Here is a 20,722-nt window from a genome sequence, read left to right as displayed (position 1 = left end):
ATATAAATAGAGGAGACCTTGAGGCATTAGAGCACTCATCTCATCCTCTCATCTCTTCCTTGTCTCTTGGGTATACGAAGGAAGGAGGACGCAGATCTCTTGGGCATCATTGAAGGACGCAAATCTCTAGGGCAACATTGAAGGAGGATGCAGTTAGGGAAGAGGAGGACGCAGTTAGGGCAGCAAGGATGAAGGAAGGTGTAGGAAGTGGTTTAGGCCTGCATTGACCAACGTATTGCCTCCTTTGACTGCGACTTTGTATGGGCAGCCTCTCCTAGGCTAGACGAAGTGCTGGACAAGTCTGCGTTGACTGTTTGAGGGCACATTTATGACAGTGTTGACTGGTTAGGGCTGGCTGCAGTTTGCTGTAGCATTCATTGCTGATTTGACCATCATACTTTGACTGTTTTGGGCTGCCATTAATGCTGTTGGAGACCGAGTTCTCCTAGGTTGTCTTGGAGACATTTTGGGAGTTGATTGATCACCTTTGCTACTGTTGTTCAAAGGTTTCATAACTGCTGTTGTAAATCACAGATTTGTGATATTGTACTATCTCTCTCTCTCTGCTGAATTATTGAAGAATATAGAAGAATTGATCAAAGGGTTTCCCCGCATTGGGGTTTGTCCCTGGCTAGCGCCACATCTTGTGTCTCTTGTCTTGGCTTGTCTTCTATCGATTTCATTTATGTTCTATCAACATTTTACTTATATGTTAATGTGATTGCTATATTGAGAATTGACATTGGGCTAATAAGAAGAATTGAAGTAAATTGCTCTAAGCATAGAACATACCATAATTTAACATGGTATCGGAGCTGAGGTGAAGACAAAGCCCAAGCAAGAGCAAGAGCAATCATCGAAGACAATTGGAAAAAGTCAAAAGGCTTCATGGGTTTCTCATCACACTTCCTCGCCGAAGACAAGCTCTGTGAGAAGTCTGACTATCACGGATGGAAGATGTCTCTTGATCTGACATTGGAAGAGCAGGAAGTGTTGGACTATGTGAGAGGCAGAATTACAGAGCCTCCATCAAAGGCATCGGTTGCTACAAGGAACAAGTACACTAAGGGTGAAGTCAAAGCAAAGAAGATCATCCGGGACTCTATTGACAAATGTCTGGTGGCCTATGTTTCCGAAATGAACACCCCCAAGGAGATCTATGATAGACTGGTAAGCTTATTTAAAGTTAGTGATGCAAATCAAGTTTTGTTCCTAAAAAATAAGCTGAAGGATATTAAGAAGGGCAAAGACGAGGATATTCAATCCTACTTCTTAAGGATCACTGAGATCAAGAATGATCTCATATCGATTGGAGAATTCATTGTTGAAGGGGAACTGACTATCACTACTCTTGGAGGGCTCCCATCCGAATGGTATGTATTTAGAACTACTCTTCTCAACAATGATCGAATTTCGGGATTTGAGGAATTGATGGTGAGATGCATTCAAGAAGAAACAAGGATGGTAGAGCAAGAAATGCCTTCAAGCAAAGGCAACCCCACTGCTTTCTCCTCTCATGCTAAAAGGAGAAATAATTCTAGGTCTAAATTCAAAGAAAAGGCCAGATCGAAGGGTGGAAAAGAAAGGGAAGATGCTTCGCTTGTAATAAATTTGGCTACTATGCGAGGGAGTGTCCAAATAGGAAGGATACATCTCATGACGGTGAACAAAATCACTCCCGGGGCAACTCCAACCATAGTCAAAGGAATGGTAGGTTCAATGGCAATGGAAAGAGGAATGCCGGAAATCAAGGAAGTGGTCAACCCTCCAAGAAAGCAAGGAACTCCAGGTATGAATCAAATGTTGTTAACAATAAGCAAGATGAATATTATCTGATATCAACCCTCTCCACTACCTCTCCTTCGGACTCGTTGGGCAATTGGCTTATTGATAGTGGTGCCTCAAGGCACTTCACTGGTTACAAGGAAGCTCTCTCTAATCTGATAGAGAAGGAGACAAACTTGGAGATTATTCTTGGAGACAATTCCACCTATCCTGTAAAGGGTGTAGGGAATGTTACTCTTCAATTAAATCAGGGTAACACAATTCATTTGCAAGAAGTCCTATATGTACCTGATGTCGAGAAGAACCTGGTGTCTATTCCGACAATGGAAGACAAAGGCTACAAGGTGGCCTTCATCGATGGCAAGGTACATGTGTGGAAAAAGAATTTTAAAGATGCTTTCACTCTTGGGTTTCGAGTTGACTCTTTATATCAAGTTGGAGGAAGTCCGTTGGGGGTCATGTCTTGCGACACATCTCTCAGTTTGAATTATGGCACCGTAGGTTTGCCCACCTTGATTATAAGGCTCTACCCGATGTGAGACAAATGGTGACAGGGAGGCCCGAGTTCAAAATAGAGCATGAAGGTGTATGTCCGGGATGTGCCGAAGGAAAGCTCAAAAGGGGACCATTCCCCTCAAGCCATAGCAAGACCTTCGACATTTTGCATTTGGTTCACTCTGACTTATCTGTTATGATGCTCGTGAACTCTTTGGGAGGATATTTATATTATCCCACTTTTACAGATGACTATTCTCGCAAGACTTGGATATACTTCTTGAAAAAGAAGGATGAAGTGCTCTCTTGGTTCCTTCACTTCAAAGCTTTGATCGAGAATCAAACCGAGAAGAGGATCAAGATCTTAAGGACTGATAATGAGAATGGTTCTTGTGTCAATGGTTCTTTCACTGTAGAGGGGAAGGGTGTGAGTGAGTCCCAAGTCGGTTGGGAGGAAGCTCCAACTCTGCTAGGAACACACAACACAACAGGATGTGCACAACTTTCGGAGGAGTAGTCCACACGGATGCGGCAGTCACAACACACAAGGGAAGATAACACGTACAACACTCAACGGATGAGTCTGCACGAGTGCAATGGTTGTTACAACAAGTTTTATGTGAAAGGTTTGTCTGGTGTCCAGGGAGGTAGCCACCACGGGCGAGACAATGTTAACAGCATATACAACACATTTTCATTAACAAATTATGTATTACAACAAGTGAAATAAGTTCAAGTGTTCAACACAGGTTAAAACAACATGCATTACAAGTGTTCAAGATTAGTCTTACAACAGTTACAATACATGTGTGAAAACGTGCTGGCCTGTTAGCAGGCTTCTGAATTAAGCGAAAGTTCCAAGACACATCGTTACACCATACATCACTAACCCTGTGCGCGGGGCGTTGGAGCCACTACTTACTCCTCAAAGAAAAGATTACAGACTCTCTTGGCTATGTGGGAGGAGCTGAGGTGAAAAGTCCTTTGCATGTACAAATGAGGGGGTATTTATAGCCAAGGGTGAAATTGACCCTTGTGGCTGTTCGACTCATAGTTTTCAAAACCGTTTTAAAAAACCGGTTACCGGTCTAACCGGCCGGTTAGCAAGGCCGCCGGTCTAGACCGGCCAAAAAACCCGGTTGGAAGGCCCCCTTCGCCCAGTTTTTGCCCTAACCGGTGAAAAACCGGCCGGTTTAGGACGGAACCGGCCGGTTTTAGGCATGCTCCATGACAAAGTCCAAGAACTTGAAAGACAGATGATCAACAGTCAAACCTCCTGTTCTGATAGTACCATTTCAGTGGCTATGCGAGTAGGTTATCCCATTTACATCCAATCTACATCTCCAGGGTATTTAATTTGGATTATCCTCCTGAAATCACCAGCATTCCAATAGATTTTATAGTTCTCATTTTACTACAACAGAGATTCACCAATTCTCTCGTTTAACAAAATAGCACACCATAAAATAAGACAGGGAAGCAGATCTTTAAGAGAGGGTTGGTTGTGCCCTTTACCTTCTATAATTCATGAATTGGTTTACTTTGCCCCTATATTTAGGTATCAGTAAGGCTTAAATTTCCCATCTATTTAGTTATTAGTAATAATTCCTGATCATCTAATTTCCAAAGGTTTCTGATCAGTAAAGTTTGACCTATGAAGTGAAATTTTAGGAGGGGATCGGTTGCTTCCTTTATCTTCTATAGTTCATGAAACGGCTTACTTTGCCCATGTATACAATTATCAGTAATAATCCCACTCCTCTGATTTTCCAAAGGCTTCTGATCAGTAAATTTTCGCCTATTATTCAAGTACAAGAAAATGGACCACTTTCACTAGCATGCCTTTGGAGAAAGCACATTGTGGTAAAGGGAGTTCTATCACAGTGGAAATGAGACCAAGTACTTCTTCAGTTGAAACTTGAGAAATCAAAGGTCCTCCCTTGAAAAGGTCAAATCTTTTGCAGCAGGCCAAAGACATAAAGGACATGTTGGATTGAAGATTGATGCCATATGCATTTACTACTATGAACACTTAGGTTCTGAAATCTAATGCTAAGGCCTGAATAATGAAGATCATTATTTGCACAAAATGTTGCTACAGTGATTTGGAAGCAGTGATGGACTTCATCACATGAGCAAAGGCTCTAGGGTTTTGACATTTGGGTGTGAAAAAGGAACTTGTGAAATTGGAAGGACTGTAGGCCAATGGCCTCATAGCTTGCACCATTGTTTTTGGACTTTATAGGCCATTTAGAGCCTCATTTCTTATGTATTTTGCTATTTTGTCGATGATATGTATTGCACTCGGTGCCATTTTGATATATTCACCTTTACATGGTATATAAATGAGCAAACTTTGCATATTTTGTCTCTATTGGCTTGGAATCATGGTTTTACATCTTAAAAATAGTTTTGTTTCATTAAAAATTAATTATTTAATGTTTTTTTTAAAACCGGTTCGTTTAGACCAAACCAGTCCCAGTTAGACCGGTTCCGGTCGGTAAACCGGTTCATTAGGTGGACCGGTCCGGTCACCGGTTCCGGTTTTAAAAACTATGGTTCGACTACCCTCATGACTATTTGACTTCCATGACTTTTCGACTTTACATGACTCTTTGTACAACAAGTGGGTCTCTTGGACTTCCACGTTACATTACATTGATTGACAACATGGCCCACAGTAGAGATGTGGACGACATGACTCATGACACGACTCGACATGACAGTGCTGGTACATTCGTGCTGGAGTGCATGTCAAGCTGCAGTGCTGCTGGGTGATGGATGTCTTCATGGTGTGTTACAGCTTCACCTCTGCATGGCAAAGTGCGCGGAGTCTTCGATGGTCGTTGGTTCGCTTGATGTTGCTTTGGCACGTTGCTTCTTGCTTGTATGTTGGAAGGCTTGACAGGCTCATTTGTTCGCGAAAGGTGCATGTTCGTTCGTTCGTCCATCCATGAGCACATCTTGCATGTTTGCTCGTCCGTCTGTCCACGAACACATCTTTGCATGATCATCCGTTCGCGAGCACATCTCTTCGCATGCATCGTTCGTTCGTCCGTTGGTGAACCTGTCCTTCTGCATGTGCTCCCTTCGTTCATCCCATTTGTCGTTGCGCCATGTTTGTTGGTGTACCTGTACCTGCAGTCACTCATGACGAGACAACATCAAATCCAAAAAACCTCCTAGTCTACCATGACACATGATCATTTTGAATGCAGGTGACCGGGAGAGGCAACAAGGTTGCGAGGCGGGATGATGGCTCTGGGCACTGCTGATGAAAATTGCGCAAGAGTCACTGGGTGATGAAGAAAGGCAAATTGAGACGACAATGATTGTTCGCAAGGTCTGGCTCAGCTGGAAGGCAAAATTGCACAAATTTTGAGAGGGATAGTCCGGGCTGCGGGAAGGCAAGGCAGACAAAATCTGCGCATTTTCCAGAATGAGCGGGCAGTGGGGCTTGACAACAAAATTTGCGCAATTTCTTGGAGGAATAGGTCGGGCTGCAAGGAGGACTGGCAGACAGGATTTGTACAGTTTATTGAGGAATTGGTCGGGAGCTTGGCAACCAAAACTGCGCAATTCTTGGAGGGAACAGGCAGCAGAAACTGTGAAATTCCCAAGGTGAACAGGCAGTCAATTGTCGAGAGCTTGGCAGCAGAAACTGCGCAATTCCTAGAGGGAACTGTCAGTGTGTTGCTGGTAAGAGGAAATGCACAGATGCTGGGAGGCCGACTTGCTGATCATCTCTACGCAATTTCTAAGTCGAGCGAACTGTTGGGTAGCAGAAGGCTTGCTCATGAAAACTGCACAATTTTTTGGATGAGTAGTCGATCGACTATCGGGAGGACTGACTGGGAAAACTGCGCAATTTTTTGAGGGAGACAGGGACAGGCACTGGGTGACTATCTGTTTTGTCTGCGCAATTTCCTTAGTTAGCAAAGTGGGCAAGGTCAGCAGCCTTTGCGCAAATTTTGAGGGGAGTCAATCCCGGGGTGGTTGCCGGGTCCGACTCTTTGGGTGGCCGGCATGAAGGTTGATTGAATTGCTTGCGAGTAGCGCAACTTGAAAAGACCTGCTTGGTGCTTTTGTGCTGTTTTGGGTGAGAGTCAATCGAGTTGATGGCGGGGTGATGGTCCGGTTGTCAGAGGGGAGTCTGGTCGTCAGAACTTCAACAAAATGACTAAGTGTTTGAATGAGTGAAAAATGCAAATGTGATCTTACAACACACACCCTCATGACTTGACGATAAGACGACTCAAACCAACCAGACACACATGTTCAACATGATTGACCGACGGTGCAAGCGACAAGCGCAACACTCGTGATTGATCGTTGATCAACCGTGATGACGCTTGCGCGACAGTGAATGTGACTTCGTGTGTGAGTGCGACATATGTTTTCATAGCGAACATAACATGTACACACGAAGTGAAGACCTTGAGCATGACTAGAACATGGTCGCAAGCAAGACATTGACATCAACATGCAAAAGCTTGGGTGGAATGAACAAGCAAGGTGGGTGCGAAGGCTCACACAAGCTCACGGAGTGAACCCGAGTGTATGCAACCATCAAGTGAAACTCTCAAGGGAGGCTCCGAATTTGGGTGCAGGCCAAAATTTTGGAGGGTGGTTGTAGCGTTTACAACAGACTGATGCACTATTTCCTAGGGCTGGAGGTTTGGCAGAAGCCAGGAGAAATTTTGCTATCTCAAGGAAAATACGTGGTGAAGATTTTGGAGAGATTTGGTATGGTGGACCGCAAGTCCGTGACTACACCAATGGAGCTTAACTTCAAGAAGTTATGCGGTAGTGCTGTTAGACCTACTCTGGGAAATGCTTCTGAGTTTTGTCAACTCATAGGAGCATTGATGTTCTTGGTGAACTCCCGTCCAGATATATTTTTTGCAGTCAACACGTTGAGCCAATATATGGTTGAGCCTCATCACTCACATTGGATTGGTGCAAAGAATCTTCTAAGATATCTTCGGGGCACAATCACTCATGGGTTGAGATACACTACTGGAGATGTGAGGCTACATGGATATTCCGATGCTGATTGGGCAGGCAGTTTGGTGGATCGAAAGAGCACTTCCTAGTGCTTTTTTTCCTTGGGTTTTGCCTCAATATCATGGATGAGTAGGAAGCAAAAGTCGATGGCTTTGAGCACCGTTGAGGCAGAGTACATTGCTGTGAGTATGACCTCTTGTGAGGCTGTCTAATTGAGGAAGCTCTTCAGTGAGTTGTTTGGACATACGCTGGATACTACCGTGATCCTATGCGACAACCAGAGTGGGATTCGTTTTTTAGAGAAACCCGTATTTCGTGATCGCTCCAAGAACATCGATATCAGGTACCACTTTATCTGGGATATGGTACAACGAGGAGCAATAAGGCTCCATCATATTGGGACAAATGAGCAAGTCGTCGACATTTTGACGAAGCCCCTAGGAAAGGTCAAATTCTTGACTTTCCGAGAACGACTAGGAGTTGTTGAGAGACCCTCTTATGAGGGTCTTGTATGATGCATACATTGAGCTCTGGGAGCTCCGGGGGGCTTGGGGTACTTCTTGGAGCGACGAGCGACCATAGGGTGACTCACCCTCCCCTAGTGGTGCGCTGTGTACAGGGTGAATGGTTCAACCTTCCCTTGTGATACCCCGTGGCGACATGTGGGCAGGATGAGTGGTTCATCTTTCTCTTGCCGAGACATCCTACCCATGCAGTCTGGGAGTCATGGGAAGTACTTCTCATCTGGCCAATTAGTAGGGAAATGAGGATAGGGACCATAGTAGTACCGATGGACGCATCGTGTATCTACCGTACTCCCTATGCTAGGATGACATTGATCTGGGATCAATTGGAACTGACTTCAAGTCAGTAAGAGTGATCTGGGATCAGTACGACTGGTATGACACACTCTCTTCATTGGGACTGACTTCGGGTCAGTAAGAGTGCTATTGGACACTCTTTATCTGGGACTGACTTCGGGTCAGTAGAGGATGGTATGATACATTCTCGATCATTTCTTCTTCTTCATAGTTCAATAGAGAAGAGTAGAGCAGAGTCGAGCAGTGCAGGGCAGTGCATTTGATGGCAGAGATAGTACTGACAGACAGATGGATTAGCAGATGGAGTTCTCCCTAGTTGAGAGGGAGTGTTAAAATTGGCAACTAGGGCCAAACTCCATGTGGGTCATCTTATTTATGGCAGCTGATATTTTTCTTGGATTCCTCTCGTCGAGAGGTGTAGGATTGATCTAACGATCATCTGATTCCGACATGTATTCATGGAGATATGAATTTATTTGTATTTCTTGACAATTTGTCAAGGTCGGCCAGCATGTAAAATAGTGTTGCACACCCCCAGCTAAACCTCAACGTGGGATATAAATAGAGGAGACCTTGAGGCATTAGAGCACTCATCTCATCCTCTCATCTCTTCCTTGTCTCTTGGGTATACGAAGGAAGGAGGACGCAAATCTCTAGGGCAGCATTGGAGGAGGACGCAGTTAGGGCAGAGGAGGACGCAGTTAGGGCAGCAAGGACACAGGAAGGTGCAACAAGTGGTTTAGGCCTGCATTGACCAGCGTATTGCCTCCTTTGACTACGGCTTTGTATGGGCAGCCTCTCCTAGGCTAGACGAAGTGCTAGACAAGTCTGCGTTGATTGTTTGAGGGCACATTTATGACAACGTTGACTGGTTAGGGCTGGCTGCAATTTGTTGTAGCATTCATTGCTGATTTGACCATCATACTTTGACTGTTTTGGGTTGCCATTAATGTTGTTGGAGATCAAGTTCTCCTAGGTTGTCTTGGAGACATTTTGGGAGCTGATTGATCACCTTTGTTACTGCTATTCAAAGGATTCATAACTACTGTTGTAAATCACAGATTTTGATATTGTACTATCTCTCTCTGCTGAATTATTGAAGAATATAGAAGAATTGATCAAAGGGTTTCCCCGCATTGGGGTTTGTCCCTGGCTAGCGCCACATCTTGTGTCTCTTGTCTTGGCTTGTCTTTTGTTGATTTCATTTATGTTCTATCAACATTTTACTTGTATGTTAATGTGATTGCTATACTGAGAATTGACATTGGGCTCATAAGAAGAATTGAAGTAAATTGCTCTAAGCATAGAACATACCATAATTTAACACCTATGCATATATCAACCATCATGGGGTATCACAAGGGAAGGTGAACCACTCACCCTGTACACAGTGCATCACTAGGGGAAGGTGAACCACTCACCCTATAGTTGCTCATAGCTCCAAGAAGTACCCCAAGCCCCCCCGGAGCTCCCAGAGCTCAATGTCCAACTCAAACGGGATGCTCATAACAGGGTCTCTCCATGATTTAAGTCATTCACGGTAGGTTAAGAATTTGACCTTCGATAGGGGCTTCTAAGAATATCTGTGACTTGTTCATCAGTCCCAATGTGATGGAGCCTTATTGCTCCCCGTTAGACCATATCCCAGATAAATTTGTATCTGATATCAATATGCTTGGTGCGGTAATGAAACACGAGATTCTCAGAAAGAAGAATCCCACTTTGGTTGTCGCCATAGATCACGGTGGTATCCAGCACATGCCCAAACAACTCACTATAGAGCTTCCTCAACCAAACAACCTCACAAGAGTCCATACTAGTAGCAATATATTTGGCCTCGACGGTGCTCAAAGCAACCAATTTCTGCTTCTTTCTCATCCAAGATATCGAAGCAAAACCTAGTGAGAAGCAACATATAGATGTGCCCTTACGATCCACCACACTGCCAGCCCAGTGAACATCAAAATAACCATGGAGCCTCAAATTCCCGGCAGTGTATCTCAGTCCATAGGTGATTGTGCCCCGGAGATATCTCAAAAAATTCTTGGCAGCAATCCAATGTATGTGATGAGGCTCGACCATAAATTGACTCAATGTATTCACTGCAAAGCATATGTCCGGACGGGAGTTCACCAAGAACATTAGGGCCCCCATGAGTTGACGATACTCAGAAGGATTTCCCAAATCGGGCCCAACAACACTTCCGCATAACTTCTTGAAGTTAAGTTCCATCGGAGTAGTCACGGACTTACAATCCACCATCCCAAATCTTTCAAGTAGCTTCACAATGTATTTTCCTTGGGAAAGGAAAATCTCACCTGGCTTTTGCCAGACCTCCAAGCCTAGGAAGTAGTGCATCAATCCTAGGTCCTTCATCTCGAATTCGAAAGCCAACTCCCTCTTGCATTGATAAATAAGAGGGTCTGCACCTGTCAGAAAGAGATCATCCACATAAAGTACCAAGATGAGAGGTCTATCATTTTCAACCTTAAAGTAAAGGTTTGGATTAGCTTCACTTCTTGTAAATCCCAACTTCATTAGATAGCTGTCGATCCTCTCATACCAAGCCCGGGGAGCTTGCTTCAACCCATAGAGGGCTTTTTTCAACCTTCATACATGTGTCTCCTGATCTTGAACTTCAAACCCTTCAGGTTGTTCAACATAGACTTTCTCCTTAAGTGAGCCATGCAAGAAGGCGGTCTTGACATCCATTTGATGTAATTGCCATCCTTGTGAGGCAACAAGGGCAATGATTGAACAAATGGTGGTATATTAGGCAACTAGTGCAAATATCTCATCATAGTCCACACCTTCCTTTTGAGAGAAGCTTCGAGCAACAAACTTGACCTTGAACTTTTCAGCACTTCCATCGACTCTATGCTTGATTGTGTAGAGCCATTTCGAGGTGACAACAGATATGTTCTTGGGTCTAGCGACCACATCCTAGACATCATTCTTCATAATTGACTCATACTCTTCGTTCATAGCATCCTTCCAAACTTGGTGCTTTACAACTTCTTCGAATGTGCAAGGCTCAATTTGAACAATGGTGCTCATGGCAGCTAAGTACCCTTGGTACCTATTCGGCTTCTTACTTTCACGAAATGTCCCCCTTGGTGCAATATGTCTCTTGGCATCTTCGAGAGTGTCCCTAAGCCATGAGGGTTTCCTTTTTTGAGGAGGAGGACTCATGGGGAGGTGGATCAATGGGATCCATCGGTCCTTCAGCATCGGACATCGGCTCATCCTGCGGTTCCCCTTGTTTTCCTGTATCTGCTCCTTTGTCCTTCCTTGGAATTGGAGGGTTCTTAATTTTCCCAAGGGAAGCATCTTCATCGAAGGTGACAACATGACTTATCTACACTTCTCTTTGACTAGGCACATAGATTCTATATGCTTTTGAAGTTTCACTGTAGCCCACAAATGTTCCTTTCTTCCCAGATGCATCCAATTTGCTTCTATTTTCTTTCGGTACATGAAAATACATGGGGCTACCAAAAATTCTGAAGTGAGAAACATCAGGTTTCTTACCGGTGAAAACTTCCTCAAGAATTTTGGAGTGCAGTGCTTGATGTGGGCATCTATTTTGAACATACACGACAGTGTTCGCAGTTTCTCCCCATCGGAACTTCGGAAATCCTTGATCATGAAGCATGGCACAAGTGGCTTCTATAATAGAACGATTCTTCCTTTCAGCAACACCATTTTGCTCAGGAGTATATGCGGTAGTAGTCTCCCTCTTAATGCCAACTTCTCTACAATAGTCATTGAACTCATTTGATTCATATTCGGTTCCATTATCGGTCCTCAATATTTTGATCTTCTTCCTTGTTTGATTTTCGACCAAGGCTTTGAAAGAGCAGAACCATGAAAACACTTCGTCCTTCTTCTTTAAGAAATAAATCCAAGTATTGTGAGAAGTCATCCACAAAAATAACATAATATAAATATCCTCCCAAAGATGTCACGGGCAACATACCAGATAAATCAGAATGAACCAATTGCAAAATGTTGGTAGTCTTGCTATCACTTGAGGGGAATGGTCCCCTTGTATGTTTTCCTTCGGCACATCCCTGACAAACACCTTCATGTTCTACTTTAAATTCGGGCATACCTGTCACCATCTTCCTTGCATCGGGTAGGGATTTATAATGAAGATGAGCAAATCTTCGGTGCCATAATTTGGATTGAAGAGATGTGTCGCAAGACATAGCTCCCAATGGACTTCCTCCAACTTGATATAGGTTATCAACCCTAAATCCAAGAGTAAATGCTTCTTTGAAATTTCTTTTCCAAACACATACCTTTCCATCAATGAATGCCACCTTGAATCCTTTGTCCTCCATCGCCGAGATAGATACCAAGTTCTTCTTTAGATCAGGTACATAAAGTACTTGTAGATGAATGGTGTTACCTTGATTCAGTTGAAGATTAACATTCCCAACTCCTTTCACGGGATAGGTGGCATTTTCTCCAAGAATGATTTCCAAATTTGTATCATTTTCTATCAGATTCGAAAGAGCTTCCTTATACCTAGTGAAGTGCATTGAGGAACCATTATCAATAAACCAATTTCCAAAGGTATCCAGAGGAGAGGCAGTAAAGAGGGCATATATAAGATAAAATTCTTTATGCGTGTTATCTACAACATTAGATTCAACATACCTGGAGTTTCTTGATCTTTTGGGAGGCCGACCATTTCCATGATGAATAGCGGGAGCATTCCTTTTTCCTTTGAACCTGCCATTCCTTTGATTGTTGTTGCCCCTGAAATTGTTGCAGTTATTGTTGTCATCATCCCAAGGTGTATCCCTTTTATTAGGACACTCCGTAGCATAGTGGCCAAACTTGTTACAAATGAAGCATCTACCCTTTCTTCCATCTTTGAATCCCGGTCTTCCTTGACATTGCTTCTTTGAACCTGCATTGTTCTTCTTTTTTTAGCATGAATGGAGAATGCAGTAGGATCATTCCTATTTGAAGGAATGTCTCTCTCTATCATTCTTGTTTCTTCTTGATTACGTTTAGTCAACAATTCATCAAAACCTGGAATCTGGTCATTGTTGAGGATAGTAGTATTGAACACATTCCATTCACGAGGGAGACCTCCAAGGGCAATGAGAGTGAGCTCCCTGTCAGCTATAACTTCTCCAATAGATAGAAGATCATTTTTGATTTTGGTAATCCTCATGAAGTAGGATTGGATATCTTTTCCTCTTCCCTTCTTTATATCCTTCAACTTGTTCTTGAGAAAGAGGACTTGGTTTGCATTGCTAGATTTAAACATGCTAACCAACTTGTCATACATCTTCTTAGAGGTGCCGAGATCGGAGATGTAAGCAACTAAATGCTCGTGAATAGAATCCCTGATGATCTTCTTGGCTTTGATCTCACCTTTCTTGTACTTTGTCTTAGCAATAGCGGGTGCATTTGAAGGAGGTTCAACAATCTTTCGCTACACATAGTCCATGGTATCATGCTCCTCCAAATTCAAGTCAACAAACATCTTCCATGCATGATAATCAAACTTATTATTGAGCTTGTCATCAGATTTGAAGTAAGATGAGGGGGCCATTGAATCTTGTCCTTGTCCAACAAATCTCAGTGATTGCTTCACTCTTGCTTGGGCTTTGTCTTCACCTCAGCTCGATACAACGTTAATTTTAGATAGTAAATGCAGATAGAACATAAACAATAAGCAGAAGAGAAGCCAAGACAAGAGGACACAATATTTGGCGGATGCTAGGGAAAAACCCCAATGTGGGGAAACCCTTTGATCAAATCTTCTTATTATTCTTCAAAAGTTCAGCACAGAGAGAGAGTACATCATACAAAATTTACTTGCCCAATCACTATAAAACAGTCCAGTCAAACTGTAGTCAACAGGATGCCCTAACCAGAAAGTCAATGCTGGTCAAACCAACAAAAAGTCTCCTCCAAATCAGCTCGGTCAAACCCAGTCAACTCGACCTCCAAAGACAATCCAAATCAGCCCAAAACAGTCTTGAAATTCTCAGTCAAAGTCGGTCAACATAGGTCAACATTGCGGTCAAAGTTGTTGCAGTCAATGTTGGTCAACCTGCCCAAAAAATCTCGGTATTTGTGCCAGAATATGCGGCTTGCCCAAACAGAGATTCTCCCACAAAAATCGCAGTCAAATGAAGTCAAACAATGCCCAGTCAATGTTGGTCAAAGCTGGCTGCAACTCGGTCAACGCAGAGAACAGAAATGCCCAGTCAAACCTTCGCACATGTGGAGAAGAACAGGTTGCCTGTGATTTGTACGACCCAATCAGATGAAGAGAGAGAATGGAATGTTGAGTTGTGAATGTTCAAATGAGGAAAAGGCCTCTTCTATTTATACACAACGTTGAGGGTGAAGAGACACGTCTGTTGGGCTTCATGAGCCTACATTAGACTTCTGACTGACCTTGACAATTTGTCCATAGAAGAAATAAATTCATAATTCCATTTCTACTTGTCAGAATGAGATTATCTTTAGATGATTAGATCAATGTTGAAAATATCGAGGATATATCGTCGATATTTGGAAATATCGACGATATATTGCTGATATTCGGAAATATCGACGATATTTCCGGGGAGCCAAAATATCGTGATATTTTCTCTCCCTGAGAATATCGCGATATTTTTGAGATATCGCCAATATCTCGCGAAGATAGGAAAAATCGGCGGTCCAGCTAGGCTGCGCCTAGAAAAGGGAAAATTTGATTTTTTTTTGCTCATTTCGATTTTCTGAGTGTTGGAGAAGGAAGGGGAGAGCGTGTAGTTGTCAAGGAGGAATTGATGATCGAAGAGCCATTATCACCACCAACTACAAATTTTTTATCGATCAAAGATTGAAGAACAATGAGACAAACTTCATTTCTTCCATTCACAGGTATGTTCTTAAAAACCCCTATGTTCATGATTTTTTTCATAGATTTAGGGTTATTCTTGCTTGCCTCTTTGCCTACCAACATTTTTTTTTTGTTCCATTTGCTATAATTTTCATGCCGATGAGCCAATGCAAAGGTTTTCTCCATATTTGGACAACAAGCTTCATTTCTTTTTTCAACTTTCTTATGCACCCTCTTATTGCCATTTTTCATTCACATTGCAAATATTGTAGTATTTTTATTTTATTTTTTAAATGAGGTTGTTATTACTTATTATTTTTTGCATTGGGGGGTTTAATGCCAATTTTTTGTTTTTTGGTGGCCTAGGTTTGAATTAGTTCACTACAAATATGCCAAAAGCCTTGGACCCATTTTGGGAGTATGGGGAGCTTGATGGTGGAACAAATCGGGCATATCTATCATGCCAATTGTGTGGGACCAAGATGTCAGGAGGGGTTATGCTACTGAAATACTATCTGGCTAGACTCCCTGAACATGATGTAATGCCTTGTACAGTTTCTAGTGTAGAAGTTATACAAAAAGCTCTTGAAGCAATTGATGAAAAAAAACAGAAAGGTCACTGCGAGGGAGAGGGCACTGGTCTCAGATAGATAGCTACTAGTTTTATTTGTTTTGCTACATATAAGTTTATAACTCATCACTTTTATATATGTGATGGTATTTTGTATTGGCTCTCCACATTTGAGTCCTTGATTGGACAATTATCAGGGATTAGCAGGATTTGGTATCGCCTTTGATGTATCATTTTTATTTTACATCCACTACATCATATATATCAGTGCTTTCTTCATACTTACGTGCCAATGTGTTTATTTCATGTTGTTATTGATTTATATGTTTAAAAATATGAAAAAAATGAATATATTATGCATTTTTTATGTTTGCCGATATTTGGCGATATTTTCGCCAATATTGCTGATAAGATGTTTTATGGACCCTTGCCGATATTTTGCCGATACCGATATTATCAACACTGCTTTAGATCAATCCTGCACCTCTCGGAAAGAGGAATCCAATAAAAATATCATCTCCATCATATGAGCTGTCCAAGATGGAGTTTGGCCCTAGTTGCCAATTTTAACAATGTAGCCAACCAGGTGGACTCCATCCCCTCGCACATAACCCAACCCATAATCCACTATCCCCTGCAAGTATCTCAACACATGTTTTGCTGCAATCCAATGCACTCTCTTAGGCTTCACCTGATATTGGCTGAGAGTGTGAAAATCAAAACAAAAGTCTGGCTGAGTGTGGACCAGATACATTACGAAACCAATGAGCTAACTATACAAAGTGGGGTCTACCAACTCTCCCTCAGAAGTGCTCAGCTTCTTCAAATTGGTGATGGTCGGTGTAGCCATAGGCCTGCAACCCTCCATCCCGAATCTCCTCAGAATATCAACTGCATATTTTCCCTGCACCCATCCTCCTACCACACCTCCATCTCAAAAATTAGTTCATCAGTCCAAGGTCTTTCATCTCATACTCTGAAGCAAGAGCTTGCTTGCAGGTAACTATTAGTCTCTCCTCTCTTGTCATGAACAAGTCATCTACGTACAATACAAGAATGAGGGGCTCTCCTCCAATACAAATGTAATACATGTTTGGATCTGCCTCACTCTTTTCAAAACCAATCTGTTGCAAGTATCTATCTGTGAATACCAAGCTTGTGGAGCTTGCTTCAGTTAAGATTCCATACAGTGCCTTCTTTAATCGGCACACATGAGACTCTCTCCCATGAATCTCAAAGCTATGTGGCTGCTCAATGTACACCTCCTCCTGTAGAAGTTCATTAAGAAATGCGGTCTTCACATCCATATGGTGTATCTTCCACCCCATCTCTGCTGCAATGGAGATTACTACTCTTAAATAAATGTATCTAGCAACATGTGTGAATGTATCATCATAATCAACTCCCTCCACCTCTGAGAATCCTCTCGCCACAAATCTCGCCTTGTATTTCTGTTTTCTGCCATCTGCAGCGTACTTGATCTTATACAGCCACCTGGAAGTCACATCTGACTTCCCCTCAGATCTCGGTACCATCTCTGAAACGTCGCCCCTCATGATGGAAGCATACTCTTTCACCATGGCATCATCCCAGACCTCCTGGTCTGTTGCCTCCTCATATGAAGAAGGCTCTGCCTCTTGGATGCTGCTCACCATAGCCAAATAACTGCAGAACATGTTTGTTGGTTTACTCTCCCTGACAGCGCTCCTGGGACTCCCCACTGACTCATTAGCTTCTTTCAAGAGCTCCTGCAGCCTCTTGAATTTTTTCCTCAGTGGAGTGGCATAATCCTGCTCGTCCTCCTCATCTACCAAAGGTGTAGACGGAGATTATATACTCGAAGACTGTACACCAGTGCTCTGAGACGTTGAATTAGGTGTGCCAGTACCCTGTGAACTGACACTCTAGGATCCAGTGACAACTGAAATTGGTGTAGAAAAAGTGTCATATGAACTCGTACCTCCTGAACTCTGTGGCCCTGTGGTCTGGGGAATCTGTATCTGAGGTCCCTGCTGCTCTCCCTCCTAAGATCTCCAAAAGGCTCTATCCTCCTCAAATCTCACATTCATGCTGCTTGGTAGACACCAAATATTCATGCTGTTTGGGAGCTTCTGTATTTCTGTATGAATTGTTGGGTTATGTGGCATTTTTGGTCAAAGTGTTCAGTGAAATGTCCCGATTTAGAGTTGATGTAAAATGACTGTTTTGTTTTCAGGATATTTAATTCTCACTTATTTTTCCGTCATGCAGTTTTTAATGGCGAGTCTTAGAACTGCAGGGTATCCTTCAGCTGTTCATTTGCAGGAGACCAAACAACAAATTGGGTTGGCAGTCCAGAACTCAACTTACCTGCAAACCTCTGCCACAAAAAAGAATAGGCTTTTTTGTGTATCAAACAAACACAATATTTTAGGAGACAGGACAACTGGCCTATACTACATGGACTGCCGGGCATCAGTTTCACCTGCAACCCCTGTGACAGATGAAAAACCAATGACTGGAGATTCATTCATTCGTCCCCACTTAAGGGAGTTGGCTGCTTACCAACCTATATTGCCTTTTGAGGTATGGTTTTTAAAATTTCTCATTTCAAATAGAACCTTTGCTAAATGTTCAGTCAGTTACAATTGAAGCTTATTGAAAATTTGCAGCGTTTTATCTTTGGAAACCTTTTAGGAGATTATGGGAGGACAGAGTCAACAGGTCAATTCTAAATGTATTTTTACAAGTTTGGGTTGGGGTGAGAGGCAGAAGAGATAGCAATAGATGAGCAGATGCTTCGCACAATTACAATTGTGTACCCTCATGGACTGTATTTCCACCTATACTGGTTTTGCATTTCCAATTCTCCATTGCTCCTTGAGTTCTGATGTATTTGTAACTTACTTTTTGCAGGTATTGTCTGCGCGGCTTGGAAGAAAACCTCAAGACATAATTAAGCTGGATGCAAATGAAAATCCATATGGCCCACCACCAGAGGCAAGTTGTTTAAGCATAATGTTTGATCTTGATTGTGGAATCTGGAGTCGTATTAGATGGTGGTTTTAATTCATACTTAAGAAATGTAGAGAATTAATACAAGGGTCAATGCAGTAGAAATTTGGGAACTGCATCTAAAATAGGGTTTGTGGTATTATGCAAGTGACGAAGGTTGAAGGTCTAGGCCCTTTAGGCATTATATTGTATGAAAGCCAGTAGCAAGTTCCATATTCATAGCAGTATCTAGGGTTTGTTTGTGTGTGTTCACAGGAGAGAGAGAGAGAGAGAGAGAGAGAGAGACTTTGATTCAGTACATTGAATGGAGAATGGGGCCTCAACATTTTTGGTGTATTTACAGTGTACACTCAATTTGATATTTTATTCGGAAATTTGGTGGTGATTGATTGGAATAAATTTAGTCAAGAGCCTTTCCTGCTATTTCCCAACTTCAAATTCCAATCTGTAGAAATCAGTGCACTACTCTGTAGGCTGTTTCATGTAAACTCAGGATTCCAGATTTGAACTTGTGACTTACAGATTTCATGGTAGTTTAATCTAGTTGATGTTGTTATCCAATTCCTTGGAGATATTCTTCACTGGAAATGTTAGTTTAAGGTTATCTTAGTGGGAAACTTGTAATCTTTGTTGGTTGCAGGTTATGGAAGCATTGGGGAATATTGAGTTTCCTTATATATATCCTGATCCAGAGAGTCGGCGCTTACGAGCTGCACTTGCTGAGGATTCAGGTCTTGATGCATCTTATTTACTTGCAGGATGTGGAGCAGATGAACTTATCGATCTCATCATGCGGTATATACTATATACCCATGTTTTTTTGCCCTTATTCGTTTACATTGCAAATTCATGTTTTAAACTATAACTATGAGCACTTCCAAGTTTTTAACAATATCTTATATGCTGCAGGTGTGTGCTTGATCCTGGTGACAAGATTATTGATTGCCCACCCACATTTACTATGTATGAGTTTGATGCCTGTGTGAATGGGGCAACTGTGATAAAGGGTAAGCAATAACAGTTAGCTTTATGTTAGAAAGAATCAAGGAAAACTTGTTTATATAGAAATTTTGATCTTACATATGCAGGTTGTAGCCCGGTGGGCTAGCTTGAGTGGTTGAGTGCTTTAAGCTTTATGCAGGATGTCTCGGGGTTGTTCCCTTGGGCTGGCTGCTGGTTTTGGATGCCTCAGTTGATGTCCCTACCGCGTCAGATGCTGTAATCAGTGGAGAGGTGCCTGGGGGTTTCCACATGAGGTTTTCCTTGGGAAAAATTATATAGGCAGCTTCTCAAACGCAAGAAATTCAGTGTTAACATAGGGCATAACTTCTAACTAATGACTGTCCAAAACCCCACCCATAACCCTGTACATACTTTTAAAAAATGTTAAGAACCTGATAAAACTCCTACTAAGTCACCACCCATCTGCTGCTAAAGGTATCCCTTGATCAAAGATGCTAAAGGGTTAGATGCTTCAGGATATTCTGATTTTATTTCTGTCATAGCAGTGCTGAGGAAGAGGATATGATTTAGCTTTGTATATGACCTTTCACTTTTATTTTATCTTTTGCAAATATCTTTCTGTTCATATAAGATACATTTAAAAGAAAGGTCACTACACATCGTGCAAAAGCTCCTATAAGATACTGGTTTCAACCTTAAATTTGGGAGCCTACAACTCTTCTGAGTGCAGAACATGGCTTTTGCAAATTTTCCTTTCCTCTTGATTCTCTTCTATCAGCATGGGGAATTCTTTCCAACAATACAACAAAGTCTCTCTGCATCTCTCTTTGCCTTTCATGCACAGCTTTCCTTCCATGCGTGATTGCTATTGCCTTTGTTTTGAGCCTGTCGATCTTCATTAGCAATTTATCTAATCTCTTTTCTTGTTTATCTGTACATATATGTTGAGTCAAGGCCATTACCCTGAGCTATTGCTGCAACTTGGAAATGTAGGTTTATGCTCCAAGCTTGATGGTGTTGTGGAGATGCACTGAACACCATGCATGTTCTTAGACTCCGTTGCAACGCCTGTTAGAATTTATTCAGTGCTACCCCTCATCTCTTTTTGGCCAAAAAAGCACGTTCCTTTACATCCTGGAATGGTAAGGATACTTCCGCTCATATTTCATATTTTGAATTTTCCCTGATTGCCGTTTCTTTCTCTGGTCTCCAGGCTGCACTTGCAGT

General features: G+C 42.3%; 1 protein-coding gene across 4 annotated transcripts in view; it reads left to right on the top strand.

Annotated features, from left to right (window-relative positions):
• The window catches only part of LOC149146420 (histidinol-phosphate aminotransferase, chloroplastic-like), a 121,786-nt gene that overhangs the window by 25,714 nt on the left and 75,350 nt on the right, over positions 1–20,722 (top strand). For 3 of the 4 annotated variants that reach the window (XM_089447567.1, XM_089447566.1, XM_089447569.1), the window contains exons 2-5: positions 17,789–18,103; positions 18,434–18,517; positions 19,173–19,327; positions 19,442–19,539. In XM_089447567.1, coding sequence (XP_089303693.1) covers positions 17,795–18,103; positions 18,434–18,517; positions 19,173–19,327; positions 19,442–19,539 — 646 coding nt within the window. In that variant the 5' untranslated portion in view covers positions 17,789–17,794. The remainder of the gene's footprint in view (positions 1–17,788; positions 18,104–18,433; positions 18,518–19,172; positions 19,328–19,441; positions 19,540–20,722) is intronic. The other variant, XM_089447568.1, reaches the window with a different exon arrangement.

The sequence above is a fragment of the Pinus tabuliformis genome, chromosome X (assembly GCF_031772625.1).
Source record: "Pinus tabuliformis cultivar Carrire ecotype Pingquan chromosome X, CPIR1, whole genome shotgun sequence".
Classification (NCBI taxonomy): Eukaryota; Viridiplantae; Streptophyta; class Pinopsida; order Pinales; family Pinaceae; genus Pinus; species Pinus tabuliformis.
Note: the sequence above shows the minus strand (reverse complement) of the source record. Positions and strands in the feature narration are given on the sequence as shown.